The 16,404-nt window shown below is 39.1% G+C and overlaps 1 protein-coding gene and 1 long non-coding RNA gene across 2 annotated transcripts; one reads left to right on the forward strand and one right to left on the reverse strand.

Moving 5' to 3' along the window:
* Positions 1-2,053: 2,053 nt before the first annotated feature.
* LOC108674354 lies at positions 2,054-2,957 on the reverse strand. The gene is made up of 3 exons (XR_001931039.2): positions 2,849-2,957; positions 2,445-2,602; positions 2,054-2,159 (listed from the first exon to the last, which is right to left on the reverse strand). It is a non-coding gene; the product is annotated as an uncharacterized LOC108674354 (long non-coding RNA).
* A 3,720-nt stretch (positions 2,958-6,677) lies between these two features.
* Positions 6,678-15,467, forward strand: LOC125178483. The gene is made up of 6 exons (XM_047882294.1): positions 6,678-6,754; positions 8,316-8,444; positions 11,756-13,663; positions 14,421-14,644; positions 14,941-15,148; positions 15,419-15,467. The coding sequence occupies exons 1-6, from the start codon at positions 6,678-6,680 to the stop codon at positions 15,465-15,467; spliced, it is 2,595 nt and encodes an 864-aa protein (XP_047738250.1).
* Positions 15,468-16,404: the final 937 nt, after the last annotated feature.

Below are 16,404 nucleotides of genomic sequence, written 5' to 3' on the forward strand. Positions count from 1 at the left end.
CTGTAACTCGATAGAGTTGATACTACCGTCTGTAACTCGATAGAGTTGATACTACCGTCTGTAACTAGGCTCCAAATGTACCTTTCTTGATTGGACGTGCATAGAGTGCCTCTACTCAGTACTCTGTAGATTTCTTGCCGCCGTGTGTATTATCGGTGATTGAGGATCTGGTGATTCTAGGTTAATTATCATGATTCTGCAATTAAATTATTTTAAAGATTGTTGATAGTTGACCTCACGAACGGCTTAAACCGGGCAATAATATAGTAATAGCGAAAACTTATGGCGAGACAAAAAAATCCGAAAGAAATAAATAAGTTTGTTCGTGGATTTTCGGCCATGTTTTTCTTCTGCTTATTGGGTCTTGAGATGAAACGTATAAAGCTGTTGGAGAACGTGCAAGCCAACGAACGTTCAACGAAGTGTCAATCACGCTCATGCTGAGGGATGACGTCTGAGTCAAGTCACTCTAGAATATAAATCAGAAAAATTTATCAATTACAATCACGGAACATAGGGAAGTTTTTTCTAGCACCACTATAATTATGACCGTATTTTAATTTCCTAATCAATTCAGTCATTTTAAATTCTTGCGATAAATTAAGTCAATTTATTAGTTCATTATTGGCTATCAGTGTTGCTTTAATTGAACTGAATATAAGGCACAGCATCTTTATTGTAATAAGAGGCCGTGCAGCGGCTTAGGATCTTTACAAAACACCTTCACTGACACAGAAATGCACGTATTCCCTGCCGGACTTACGGTGTATGCACTGTTAGAAAATCGACCGTAAAAAAAACGTTCCCCCCCGGCGTTACAGTGGCCGGTTATTTACCGTTAAATTAAACGACGGGAACGTTTTCCCGCACGAAAACGGTACGCCCGTTTTGTACTTTACGGTTTCCTACAGTTTCTTTCATACAGACTATTATAATCCGACATAGCCACACATAAGAAGACATAGCGAGACATAAGGAGACAAAGCGAGACATAAGAAGACATAGCGAGACATAAGGAGACATAACGAGACATATCGAGACATAAGGAGACAGCGAGACATATGGAAACATAGCGAGACATAAGGAGACATTGCGAGACATAAGGAGACAAAGCAAGACATAAGGAGTCATAGCGAAACGTGAGGGTACATAGAAAGCCATAAGTAGACATAGCGAGACATAAGGAGACATAGCGAGGCATAAGGAGACATAGCGAGACATAAGGAGACATAGCGAGACATAGCAAGACATAAGGAGACATATGGAGATATAATGAGACAAAGCATGACATAAGGAGACATAGCAAGACATAGCGAGACATAAGGAGTCATATGGAGACTTAGCGAGACATAGCGAAACATGAGGAGACATGGAGAAACATATGGAGCCATAGCAAGACATAAGGAGACATGGCGAAACATATGGAGCCATAGCGAGAAATAAGGAGATAGCAAGACCCAAGGAGACATGGCGAGTCATAAGAGGACAGCGAGACATAAAGAGACAGGACGAGACATAAGACATGGCGAAACTTAGAGAGACATAGCGAGGCATGATGAATAATAACGCGAGGAATTAGTTCATATCTTTATTGGTTCAACTGAAATATTTTTCGGAAGCTACATCGCAGACTGTATTTGCATGCAGGAAAATATTCCACGGATATATAGATGCATCTTCATTAATAAAAATAAAGAAACTGCAGTTTGATGCATCGTGAATATATTGATAAGGAGAATATTACTTTTACACTACTATTCCTAACAAATGAAATCAGTAGAAATTAGTTACCACTCCACTAAGAAATTTACACTCTTGGCAAATTAAAACTAAAGTGAATTAAATACAATTTTTCATCCGAATCCAAATGGCGTACGGGTGCCGATAACAGGTCATCATTCCCGATATCAGTGATTAGACCAAATCAACGCAAGTGAGACGTAATATACCAAAGCGGTCAGGGACCTTAACATTGAAATAAAAAGCACTATAAAATAACAGTCGACGTATGCAAAAGATTGTGAAAATCACTGCATTCAGGTTTTCGTCGTCTGTGGTGTAGTGGGAAGCGAGAAGCGTCACCAGTCCGTCCACGAGGCACGACACCTCGCATCTGCTGATGGAACGACAGCGCTGCTCTGCGTGCACTAATGACGGTCCTGAAGAGGCAAAATATGGAATTAATACAATCACCATCTGTTTTAATCATTAAAGCAAAATATTATCCAAATACTGACGCAGAACCAAGTCGACAGTTTACTAGCATATTTATTTCTCAGAGCTCAACTGATTTTCAGTGAATAGTGTCGATAAATTAGTGACATTTTTGACAATGTGCAGAAAATAAACCAAGAAAAATTCTTCAAACTTTAAATTAAAATTAAGACAACTCGCCCAAGACAGAAAGAGCATGGGTCATATGGCATCTTTCATGAAAAGCTCACATGAAGATTCAGCTCCTTCAACTTCACTTCTAATGAATCCTGTCACAAGTCAAAGTGTGATGGCCATGATGAGGCAGAGAAGTGCAGTAAGTACTGCAATACTTCTTGTAGGGGATCTTCTGTCTCCACTCCCATGGCTGGCTCAGCAGGTGATTCAGCTGGAAAATAATTTTTGTCTTGTAAATAACTATGCTAACTAATGCCCCATAGTACAAAATTTGTAATTTAATTGAAAAATTATAAAACTAACCATACTGCTAGAGAAGTTTAATTCAGCACGCATTTTTAGAAAATACAATCACAATGCAATACACATAAGCTTTGAATTGAAAGCATATTCTATGGGCAAAGCATTGCATAAAATAATATAACAACTTTAATTGTGCAAGGTAATCAATACTCACTTAATTGTTTAAGAAGACTCTTCCAGACTCTTGGATGGTTTTCAGCACTTAAAATGTCTGGACTTCCAGGCTGAAATGCTGCTGGGTTCTTCTTAATTCGAACCTTGGTGCATTTAGTTTTCATTTTTTATGTAAAATTAAAAAATTATTTGCCTAATTGACAAATTTTTTAATTAGTTCTTTTTGAAATTGAAATAAGGGATAAATGACAGAAACAGCAATGATTCTGTGGCTAGCAATGATACAATAAAATGATAAGACAGAGATTAACAGTGCAGACGTGTGTTCAAATGCGGGTTTTTATGCAAGAAATGAAATGTCCTCAAATGAGGCATACTTGGGGAAACTGATGAGCTGGGGCTAATTCAGATAAAAAATGGAGCTGTGTTTCTGATTTGATTGGGAGCACATAAATAATGGAATTAATACTTAATTGTGAAACACCAATATATATACAAAACAAATATTATTACATTCTTTTACAGATATACCTGTGCAGTGAAGAACTAAAGAGAATTTTTAGAAACTAACTTAACTTGTTTGATGGATTTAGTTTGCATGAATTTCAGTTGCAAAAACTTCAACAATTATAAAATAATTTGTATCTTATCCTCACAATTATCTTATCTTATGTATCTTATGTATCTTATCCTCACTATTCCATAGCCAATTTTTAGATATTTATACTCTAGTATTTTAAATAATGGAATCATATTTTAGGTAAACATGTTGGATGCTCTTAAACAAACTGGGTCCACCTTTCCATTTTTTGCAGTATTCCTCATTTTTACCCTATCAGTTGTATCATGCTAAAATTGCTATTATTATTAACAATGAAGATTTATTTGGGAATAATAATTTAAATGAATTAAATACCATCTCTCACTTGTTCGGAGCTTTGAGTTTTGACGTCAGCTACTTCAGTCAAATATAGAAGTGTTGAATGTACCTCTTCATTAATAATACAAATTAATTTTTTAATAATCAACTAATCTTTTAATAAAGCAAAATGTTATTTAGTCACTATATAAGCAATACATTTTCCAGTCAAAAAAGCATTGACAGAAAGTTGCTTATATGACTGAATAAAATATTGCTTTATTTAGCGACTAATTATATATGATATTGCTTTATTAACAGACTAGTTGATTAGTAAATAAGAAATTTGTTATTATTAATATGACAATACATTCAACACTTCTATTTCTATATATGACTGAAAGAGCCTCTCTCCTATGTCTAAGGTAGGGCACAGGTTCCCAAGTGGAAAATTGGGCTGAAGCCACCTGTGAATTGGACAATAGCGCCTATGAATTTGGCCAATTTTACCCATCCCTATGGCATTTTCCTATTTTCTTTGGTAGAAAATAGGAAAACTGGCTCAACTTTTCCAGCAGCTTTTTGAAATCAACCATGAAACAATTGTTTTCATTATCAATTTTTGGAAACTTCTGCCAATATTCCACATTGGGGTAGGGCTGGCGGGCCAATCCCAATTGATGGTACGTCATAAGTCAAAGCTCCGAACAATTAATATAAAATACTAATGTGAATTATTATTCCTAACTGAACCCTTATTGTTGCTAATCTTAGTAATTTTAGCATGTTATTATCATGTTAAGAATAATAGGGTTACATAGTAACAATACTGAATGCTTCACTTATTGAAGAGTGGACAAAATTTGTTTCAGGGCAGCCAAGTTGCCCAAATTGTGATATAACCTGTGATTTTGATTCCAAGTTCCAACCTGATCACAGGATTTATGGGCATGGGCTAATGGTGATCAGATCCATATTTCAAGTTGTGCAACAATATGCTGAAGTTTTGGCATATAAAATTGATGTAAACAAAACATATCAACCAAGTTAGGTTAGTTAGTTCACTGGTTAACTGTAAAAGACTAAATCACAGTGGAATTCTAGGGTTGATGAGCAATCTACATTTCAAGAAGCTGTCTCACTTGTTGAAACAAAAATGTCAGCACAGTCAGCAAGGTTTCAAAAGGAAGCTTCACTTGCAAAAATTCCAATACAATATGATATTCAGACCTGCTCATTTTTGTTACCTCTCATAAAACTACTTTATGAGCAGAGCAGTGTAAATTGTCAACGACAAATTGTCACAAAACTGAGTAACTGACTGAAGTCACCATTCCGCATTCGCCGGGTCGAACCCGTCCGGCCCTCCCTACTGCGGTCAAATCAACAAAGCCCTCAATGTCAATAAAAACTATTTGAATTCCACAGGAATAAAAGCACTATATCCTGAAAGTATCAAAATTTAATACATAACAGGGTGTTTCTCCTCGACCTTGGTGTAAAGCATCACTATCTGGCTCTAGTCCATAGAAGAGTTCAGCAATCGACTGATGTGGAACGAACCAACGCAACTCAAAGTATTAACACTCAAAGAATAGCAGAACAAACATGAGCAACTCAATTGAATAACACACGATACCATGTCATTGGTACAAAAATCACAGCCAACAACAAAAATTAGTATAAACCAACAATAATAATTTGAATAAATTTAGCTTATGAGCAATGTCTTCCACTCAAGATGGCGTCTAGATATTAACTCGACCGATGACTGTGGCGCCATCTACCTCTGAAGTCCAACAAACCACGGTAAATAACCTGAATGACCGGATTACGGTTCATGAACTTCGAAAACAAACGTGTACTGCACATTTTTCGCCCGTTTTTTCTAACAGTGTGGATTGTCAGCCCTGGTGGAGGATGGGTCACATCAAGCAAATGCACTGATAGAAAAATCACCGTTGAACGGTATCACCGGCGTTCTAGTGGCCGGCCGACACGTGAAAAGGAACACCTAATGGCAATTTTTATTTAAAATTAACACTAGAAACCTGTACAACATCTAAAGAAAACAGCGAAACGGTTTACTTTCACGCGGCGGCCGGCCGCTAGAACGCCGGTGAGACCGTTTTTTAACGTTTTTCTAACAGTATGGAAGTAGACAGTCCTCCGGGCGGCTAGTGCAGTAGGTTTTAAGTGTCCATCAGTTTATTAATGACGTTTATTTCTGGTAAATGCAAGACTTAGTTCCACGGGTACACTGTGACATGCCAAAAAGCTGCACCGGTGAGCAGTCCAAGTTTGGTCTCACTTCCCCAATGGGGCGCTCCTTTTTCTTAGAGAACTGATTAGAAGTACGAAAGTAAAACATATGCATCGCTAAATCAGGAAGGTGTTCAGTTTTGCGTTTCGAATGAAAATTTTTGTTTAGGGAAGCTAAGTTGCATTGAGAACTCAAAAAGATTATTTTAAAGTTAACTATCATTATGCTCAAAAGGCTGTTCTTTCAAATATTAGGATATTTGATAATAATTAAAAATTTTTATTAAATTTAGGCAATATTATAGTAAATTTTTGAGCAAAATTAACAAAACTGCTTGCCAATATTTCGCAATATTCGCTGTTCCTTTGGATAACTGCAGTGTCTGTTGTCATCTGAGCGTATCACAGATACCGGTGCGTCCCGTAGGCGAGCCTCGCTTATTTTACCCGCTACTAACACCACCGTCTGATGAATGTACGTTGAATGTTGAATTCAATGATACGTTGAAATCGATATTAATGGAGACGATCTGGATGAATTTAGCACATGGCCACCACACTTCCTCGTGAAATTCCTTAATGGAATACTGGGCTGTTGTTGATAAGACTGAACCTTCGATGATGATGATGTGCACTGATTATTATTAATGTGTTTTGGTGGCGTTGCTTGAAGTTGTCGTCCGCGTTGTGTCGCAGGAGCGTTGATCGCGACCAGCGCCCACCAGGAGCGCCTGCCGATGCCCGGGAGATGGCGGAGCCTCGCCGAGGGACGTCACTTCGTGAACGACTGCGACGTCTCCTGCAGCCGCGCCGTCCTTTGGAGACGTAAGTTGTTGCTGCTCATGACTGATTGCCATCAAATAATTCAGTTGGGTAATTCAGCAATAATACCAGATGGGTAAAACTATAGTAATTCAACTGAGTCTGATTGGTAATTCAGCAGTAATTCGACTGAATAATTCATTAGTAATCCAGCATGCTAGAAGATCTTTCCAATAAGACAAAATAAGAATAAGACACAAATTGCAACATTTATTTCATCTGAAAAACACATTTTACTTTGGATCATTTATCGGGCCTCGTTCAAGTTCCCTGAGAGCGATGAAGGCTGCGGGACTGCGGAATTTGCCTACGCTGTCGTCCAAGGAATTTCTATAAAAATATAACTCAGTTATATTTATATACAGTGAGTGGCAGAGAGCTCATTGTCTCGTCCGTCCTTGACGTGAACTCACGGACGGACGGACATGACGAGCACAATAGCCTTTTTTCCATATCTAAAAAAATACGCTAAAAAATTCTTTCCTACGATTCTTGTTGTCATTATTTAAGTGACATGAAATATCGAGCCTGGTCGCAAGTTCAGCGTTAATTTTTCGTTAAGGGAGAGTGTGGGTAGGAAAAGCGTTCATAAATTTATCGATACTGCTAAAATTTTAAATTCACATGTAAAACACTTCTACAAGCACATTTGTTCTATGAATTTATTGAGCAAACGGAAGCAGACATAAAATGCAAAGAAAACATTAAAACTTAACTCTTAACAATTTTTGAACTCATAGTTTTGGAAAATAACAGAATATTCCTAACACAAATGACCATCGCCCTTTTTGGATATCGTTTTCACTTCCTTTGGAGTTTTTTCTTTCATCCCAATCTCCATGCCTTTCATCCTGCAGTGCCGCGCAAGTCAATTCGGACAGCGCTAAAAAGACAAATTTTGGCTAAATTTTAATTTGATGTTCAAAAAATATGTGAATGGTACAAGAGATGATACAGTTAATAAGAGAATTGACCTTCTCTTGCTTTTATTAGCATTTGAACGATTTGGCATGGATTTCACAACATTTCAACACATTTCAGCCATTTCTTCATCATTATACCAGGTCGCTTATTAGGCCAGGAAAGACAACGTGTGTCAGCGCCGGCAGCTATGCTCATTTTGTGCAGGCATAGTGAACAAAAGTCACGAGTTTCTTTACTTTGAGTAAATTTTATCTTTTCCGTGAAGTTAGGAACTGTAGGTAGTTGAAGTCGCGTTCACCTCAAGCTCTCGAACTGTAACACGGTAGAGTCGATCCAGTCGACTGTAACTCGACTGAGTCGAAACAGCCGACTGTAATTCGACTGAGTCGATACTGTCGACTGTAATTCGATATCGATATTGACGGAGACGATGATATTAACGATGTCTCCGTTAATAACGATATCGATTTTAACGATGATGTATGCAGCACATGGCCTCCACACTTCCTCGTGAAATTAATTTTGGGAATATTGGGCTATTGTTGATAAGACTGAACGTGCGATGATAATGATGTGCACTGATTACTATTAATGTGTTCTGGTGGCGTTGCTTGAAGTTGTCGTCCGCGTTGTGTCGCAGGAGCGTTGACCGCGACCAGCGCCCACCAGGAGCGCCTGCCGACACCCCGGAGATGGAGGAGCCTGGCCCAGGGACGACACTTAGTGAACGACTGGAACGTCTCCATCAGCCGCGACGTCCTTTGGAGCCGTAAGTTGCTGCTGCTCGATACATTCTCATGGTGACGTAGAGTCGATCGTGTTTTAATTTAATTCTACTTACTGTTGTATCTATCCTCCTGCTTACTATTGTATTTACCCTCCTATACTCACTATTGTATTTGCCCGTCCTAATTACTATTATATTTACCCTCTTACTCACTGATTTACTTACCTTCCTACTTACTGTTGTATTTACCCTATACTACTCACTGATGTATTTATCCTCCTACTTACTACTGTATTTACTCTCCTACTTACTTTTGTATTCACCCTCCTATTTACAGATCTATTTACCCTCCTACTTATTGTTGTATTTATCCCCCTACATGCTATTGCATTTACCCCTATACTTTCTATTGCTTTACCCTCTCAATTAGTATTGCATATACCCTACTACTTTGAAATAGCTACTGTAATTCCACCAGGTTCGATATAGTGCTAGGCATTTCAAGTCTGAACATTTACGTCTCCATAGCTTTATCTAGTTTGTTCTCTAACGCTTTTATATTCGGAGCGCCAACGATGTCATCGGGGCGGCTGTTCCACATGTCGGTGATTACGAAGTAATTGGATGGAAGTAATTAGAGTTTTATCGACAGTAGTGTTTTTTAATTTAGTGCGTTTAGTCTCCCACTACCAAGGTCGTAACTCAATGCCTCGAAACATGGGGCAGCAAATGGTTGAGGTAGAAGCTCATGCGCTTCAGTTATCTGTTGCAATCTTATCCTGGAGTTCTATTTAACTCTGCATTTACGTCTTGATCAAAAGCTTGCTACTTATGCACAATGAAGTCTTATATTACATGATGTGTGTGCAATGTAGACATTGTGAAATTGTCCCACTTGCATATTTTTACCTTGACATAATCTAGAAGATAGTCCAAGTTTGTGTGCTGAACATCAACAACAGTATACAACATGTACGAACTTGAGTCTCATACACATAATATAAATCTTTCTTGTTGTATAGTGTACGTTTTACCTTGATTCTCCCATTCATGTTGAGCCCGCCGTAAGTGTGGTGAACATTGTAGGATCGAGAGGGTTTATCGTTAGTCTCAATTGTGGCTCAGTGGTGGCTCAGTGGTAGCCGCTCCAGGTATACTTTCAAGAAAAATCAAATTCGGCATATCATTGAAGTTTGATTTCATTGAAGTTTCATTCCAATATTTCCTGTGATTATTGGAACAAACACAATAAGACAATATCTTGGAGCGATATTTATTATTCACTATAATCTCTTAGTGTTAATTGGGATAACATTTAATTATAAATTATGATTGGGAATAAACGCAAAATTACTCGCAATTTCACATCTCCAAATTTTGCGCACTCTTTTAAATCTACTCAATTCCAAAATTTCAAAACTGTTTGAAATTTCTCAACAGCGTTCACCTCCTCATGATATACCGACTACTCCAGACTTTTCCATTTCTACAGCAAATCTTTGTAGTCAGCTTTTTATCTGAGTTTATCAAATCCTAATAATGGTCCTTTGTTAAGCGGCAACATTATTTCAGTTTTATCAAATGATATGCAGAAACACGGCTTGAAGTGAATAATGGTAGCGATAACCTTGTGCTATCAGGAATATTCAATTATTTCGATAAGGCAGCAATTTTATTATACATGATCTTATTTGTTTTTGTGGTTATTTTGGTGTTGCTTTGAAAAAAATGTGTTGAGGGAAATGAAAAAATATATTGTAATTGTTTTACCCAAACCGCTGATATCTTCGTACCACTGCAGCTGACAACGCTTTAGGTGAGCATGATAACACAGCTCTCAATAGGTCAGTTGGAGTCGTGTTCTTGGTCTTCCAGCAGAAATAATTCGTCACGATTTTCCCGTCATTACTAAATTCAAGACTTTTACGCAGCAGCAGAACATGAACAGCTTCTGAAAATTTTAGAATGAACTTCAACGATCCTCTGCTTATGACCGTGGTTCCCTTTAAAATAAGTTCCCCTATATGAGTGAATTCTCAATATCTAACGGATTATGGAAGTGCCAGCAAGAAAAACATTTGCGTATTTCTTCTCATTTCAAATACGCATTTTTTTCTTTTCGCACGTTTCTTCTCCGTTTTGGCAAGAGTGCTTATAGTGTGGCATATTGAATAGGTTTACAACGTTAAAAAGTTCTCGAACCACCGATCGACTAATGTGCCTTTATCGTTCTCAATCGGAAAGCCAAGACGTAGCGACTACTTCTACAATCTTACAGGAACTTAGCATGGGATTTGATGAGAGAGTGATGCACGCGAGCCATGGAAAAATGTAACAACTTCATTTTACAAAGTTTTGCATCCTATTTCAATCGTTTTAATCACCAGGTAGAGATATTTTGCTGTTAAAGTTAGAGTTCCAGAGGTTAGGTGACGGCACTCTAACTATATATAGCTTGGTGTCTTGGTGGTATTCGGACGTTGTCTGACACGCTCATCATAAGGACTTCAGATAACAGACAGGCCTTGAGACACGTCTTGCGCAGTGATATAAGAGTCGTTGGGCTGCATTCATCAAGAAGTAAACGTCTGACAGTAAAATAGTAGATCCGAAACTAAAATATTCCTTTTTAACTAAATTTATTTCTGAGTCACGAAGAACAGACAGGAGAAATGTATTAATTTCGCGCCCTACTCAGCCACCATATCAAGTGAGCATGAAGAACCATGAAGCCTAGTCGATGATATATGGAATCGGATGGTGGAATAGATATATTTAGGTTGAATCGAACTATTACTTACCGGCCAAAAACCGTGAAATTATTCGGGTTAGTCCGTAAATAAAGATAGATAAATTAGGTCCTGAGTCAGATTGTTTTGCGGCAAAACTTTCAAGGAATTCTTTGCTGTGCTACTTAAGATGCATTCAATTACCTAGAGAAGTTTTAGCCGTAAGCATCAAAGTTTGTTCTCAAATGATATTGCGTAAGTCGCTTTCGTTATTTTATTACTACTTTTTACAACACTTCTCTTTAACTTAACTTCTTGTTTGTTTGTTTGTTTGTCTGCTACAAATCTTATAATCGTTATTTAACATACTTCTACATGTCCAATCGATCTGAAATTTTGCAGACTTGCGTAAAGTCGGAGACAATGCATCAATCTATTGACAGAATAAGTAAGTTTGAACATTTAATGTTTATATATATTAAAAAAGGTAAAATTTCATTCATTTTAATATTCGAAAATAAAATTAGACATTCATTGTGCATGTGTAACATTTAAAACACAGGATTCTTTATAAGTGCAGTCTTTAAAAAGTAATTTTTAAACGTAAATTATTCAATTCAACAGATCCTGCGTAATGGCCGTCCAGTCAGTGCAGACCAGCTCCAGGCCTGCTGCAGTACATATTCCTGATGAAATCTACGCGATTTACCGCAATGTTGCTGGTGTGCTGTATGTGGCCCCCAAGGTCATCCGATTCGTTGTCAGCAAAGAATGTGTCGACAAAAAGAACGACGAGAGCTACAAAAAATACATGGAACGCCTAAAGGGCAAGGAATTTAGTAAAACGGAATGGAAACGTCATGGCGGAACAATCGCGGAAGATTTGAGCCACCCTGATGATTTAGACATCACTGGGTTGTACGCCCTGCTGGAGAAACTTTCTAGGTTACATGATGAATGCTGGCAGAGCGTAAAACCTGGAGATACAAAGTGTCCACTTAAAAAGCTGTCTCGCAAAGATAAGAATGACCGTCCGAGGAACGTTGAGAAACTGTTCGACAAGTTGCGCAAGGTCAAGAATTTGCGAAACAAAATCATGCACGAGTTCGAAGTAACGTTGAACAATGAAAAATTCAGTGATTTGAAGACTGCCCTGTTAGAGTTCATTGAAGAAGCCGAAAAGGTCTATTCACTGCCACAGTCCGAAGTTGAAGATCAGAAAAAAAATTTACATGATGACTTCGAAAGTCTGCAGACTACTGACGAAAAGAGCATTTACTACTGGTGTACAAGATTGGCTATGTCAGGAAAACTGGCCGTTAAGAACCTCTGGAAAACCAAACTGTCCAAAGAGACCCTCCCGCTACTTAACAGCATTGTGCAGCGTCTGGAAGTATTTCATGCTCTCGACGTGATGGTGAGAGAAGGCCCTAACGGTCAAGTGCTTCCGTACACCGAAATTTTCAAGGCTCCTGAGAAGGCAATTATAGTATCCGGTGTTGCTGGTGCCGGTAAGACTACTCTGCTAAAAAACATCGTGCTTCAGTTTTTCGAGCTACAGGACGGAAATGCTGATTACTTGCGACAATTTGAGCAGCTCATCCTGTTCGAGTGCAGGGATCGTGCCACTGAAACACTGGCTGACGTCATCGAGCAGCACTTTAAGGAACTGTGTAGGGAATTTGAGGGTAAACGAAACGTCCTTGATGCCCTCTTACGTCTACACGCCCTATTTATTATCGATGGGTACGATGAAGTAAACAAAGTTTCAACCAACGTAGTGGAAGAAATCATCAAGAAGACGTCAAGCAGCAACTGCCGGGTGCTGATCACGACTCGTCCTCACAGTGCGAAGAAGAAACTGGAAGTGCTTCTTGCTACTAACGATGTCAATTCTACCGAATTCGAGATCAAGCCGCTCACTGAGCTGGAAGAGCAGCTGGAATTTTTGGAAAGGTATGAGAAGAGTTTAGGCATCAAAAAAGGTGAGATGACAGAAAGCTTCAAAACGCTGAATAACGATGTCCGAATTCTGTTCACCGAACCCATCAACTTGATTCTTTTCTGCGACATGCATAAACACATGCCTGAGACAATCTCGTCGTGGGAAAAGCCCGGGGACGTGGCGAACGATATCCTACGCTTGTATAAGAAGCTTGTCACCATAAAGCTTGCTGATGTGACTCATCGTGAATGCGAAGTCATGTTAGATGATCTGTTTGTTGTCATTGGTAAAGCAGCGTTGGAATTTATTCGTGAAAACACTGTATCTTTCTCAGAAAAAGAACTGCTTCAGGTTAAACGAAAATGCATTCCAATACTGAATAACACGGTAGAGTGCAGCTCTGAAATTATCCTCTCGGTGGTGCTGAAGGTAAACAGACCTCTTTCTGGAATCGGAGAAACCACCTACACTTTCCATCACAAATCTATACAAGAAATGTTTGCTGCTGAATTTATTGTGCAGCGCCTCCTAGAGGGCAAAGGCACCCTGAAAAGTATCCTGGAGGCCGAGCCTAAGGAAATGAGCAGGTAAGGAGCCAGAGAGAATTACAAGTCGCTTGTAGTAACTTAGTTATATCTTTGTTAACAAAAATTCCCATAATATTCTCGCGGCAGTCAAGGAGAGTAAATTCTTGGTGCACTCGTGACTGTTATAACTGGCTGGCAACGTATCTTTAAATTATAGGGCAAAATTTCGATGCGTTCTCTCCATCAATCGAGTGAATGTGACACTCGACTATAGGTTATACATGTTACGGACCTCTTTAACTTTACCCTTCGCAATACCCGATGTGTCGATCTAATTTATGTAGATTTTAACAAGACGTTTAATACGTCGATTGGACTGCAGGAAAATATTAAGAGCAATAGTGGGCCTCGTTTTTCGAAATTTATCGCAACAAATAAACAAGAGCAAGTGGAAATAGTGACAACATTTATTCATACATTTATTTCCTCCTCGCCTTCCTCAAATTTACCTTTTTTTAAGTCGCGCATACGTTGCAATCAATCAATCTCATTTTTAATCATTCACCTGCATCTATACGTTTGAGTTATATTTTTCTAATAATATCACTAGATGGTCTAATTATAATAACTCAACTGTTAACAAGCGTCTTTGAGAGCTGCCAACAGTTGCGGCTATACGTGACTCACTAACAACTCAAATTGTATAACAAAACGCAAAAAAAAAGAATAACTTATGAATAAATTACATATGTCCTTGATAATTTAACCCTTCACAATACTCACCTTTAAAAGCCTCTACCTGAACGCTTTGTCCCAGCCTGCGTGAAGTACTGCAGTACGTGGTGCAGGGCCTCAGCCGCTGCAGGCCCGGCCTCTTGGAGAGACGCTGGCCAGAGCTGGAGCAGGCGCTGCGTGACGCCGGCGTCGTCTCTGCCGCCGACTGGCAGGAGTGTCTCCGCATCTGCCCTGACGTTGAGCAGCTGGCCAAGCCTGCCGCTCTTAGCAAACTCAAAGAAGACAAGGAGTGGAGTGTCAGAACAGGTTGGTGAACTTTGTATATCATCAGATGGTTAATGGAATACGCAAGTTTCGCAAGTTTTTTAATTTGATTGCAAGATATTCAAACTGATAGGTGTAACAATCATTGCTCACATTTTTTAACATCTTCAGCTATACACTGGAATCTTAAAAAAAATTTGGAGACCAGTGAACTTTTTTTCCATAATGCGTGATTTGCAGATGAAACTGTATTTTAAGTTAGGAGTAAACGCTCTGAAACTTCTTAGTATTCTTACAGCTTACAAAATTACATGTTCAAATCATGTTCATGGCCGCAGGACGCGATGTAGCGCTGGTCGCAGCCTTGTTGCCATACGCACAACCTGACCTCCTGTGGGTGAAGATCAAACCTGACGACCCAAGCAAGAGGCGGTGGGCAGAACTTGTGCAGCGTCGCGTTGGGGACGTTGATCTTAAGCTGCAGAACCCTGCCGATGATGAATACAAGAGCAACGACGACCTCCTCCTGCCGATGCTTGGCACAAGGTATGAACAATTTCACGTTAAGTCAATTCTTATTAAGCTTAAGGTCTAAAGTTTCAACTAAAAGTCAAGGTTATTAATTTAGCTTATAATTAATAATAACATTAACAAGGTACATAGTACAGAGTTTCCCATGATCAGGTAGTTAGGACGAGTGTGAACATGAATGAATTCTAGAGCATTATTTTGGAAAGTGAGCTCTGAGCTTCCAGTTAATGTAAAATGAATTTACTCCATGAAGTCTATGTATAAGAACGTTTGAGTGCATGCAAGAACCTTTGAGTGCACGCAAGAACCTTTGAGTGCATGCAAGAACCTCTGAGTGCATACAAGAACCTACAGGTCANAACCTAAAATATTTAGCAGTGAGTCTCCGCAGTGGCACTTGTGCACAACTAAAATAATCTGTCTCTTATACACATCTAGATGTGTATAAGAGACAGCTGTTACCTTGCATCATTGTTATCTTACATCACTGTTATCTTGCATCACTGTTATCTTACATCACTTTTCTCTCGCATCACCTTTATCTTGCATCACTGTTATCTTGCAGCACTAATATCTTGCTTCACTGTTAACTTGTAGCATTGTTATCTTGAATCACTGTTATCTTGCATCACTGTTATCTTGTAGCATTGTTTTCTTGAATCACTGTTATCTTGCATCACTGTTATCTTGCATCACTGTTATTTTGCATCACTATTATCTTGCATCACATCTGTTATCTTGTAGCATTGTTATCTTGCATCACTGTTATCTTGCATCACTGTTATCTTGCATCACTGTTATCTCATTGTTATCTAATTTGACCTGCGCAGTTGTGTACACGCGCCTCCTCCCGCCCCCTGGCCCCTCCTCCTTCACGTGGCCGCTGCCCCCCTCCCCCCCGCCATGGCTGTACGTGGAGGGGGCGGATGAGGAGTCCTGGAGGGCCGTGGCCCACACAATCACCTCCCTTGCCCCCCCTGGCAAGAGGTACGTAGCCCCCCGACCTCCGCGGAGGAAATAGAGTTCCATTTGTAATACACCGTATAGTTGCACATCGTATAGTTATACATCGTTATACACGATGTATAAACATCGTGTAGTTATACATCGTACTGTTAATTTAGTGCATCACTGTTTTATGACGAGGATTACATCGTATAGTTATACATCGTATTGATATACATCGTATAGTTACACATCTGGAGGAATGACACAGCAGTTTGTGTGCCCAGGTTCTGGAGGCTGGCGCTGCGGGGCAGCAGGCTTCGTAA

The sequence above is a fragment of the Hyalella azteca genome, unplaced genomic scaffold (assembly GCF_000764305.2).
Source record: "Hyalella azteca isolate HAZT.00-mixed unplaced genomic scaffold, Hazt_2.0.2 contig10110, whole genome shotgun sequence".
In the NCBI taxonomy this organism is placed as follows: Eukaryota; Metazoa; Arthropoda; class Malacostraca; order Amphipoda; family Hyalellidae; genus Hyalella; species Hyalella azteca.

Bases quoted from the DNA above. Each gene is read 5' to 3' on its own strand.
- LOC125178483 (XM_047882294.1), top strand. From the start codon at position 6,678: ATGGCGGAGCCTCGCCGAGGGACGTCACTTCGTGAACGACTGCGACGT. The intron at 13,664-14,420 runs GTAAGGAGCCAG...GCTTTGTCCCAG, and splicing joins GAGCCTAAGGAAATGAGCAG to CCTGCGTGAAGTACTGCAGT. The intron at 14,645-14,940 runs GTTGGTGAACTT...TCATGGCCGCAG, and splicing joins GGAGTGGAGTGTCAGAACAG to GACGCGATGTAGCGCTGGTC.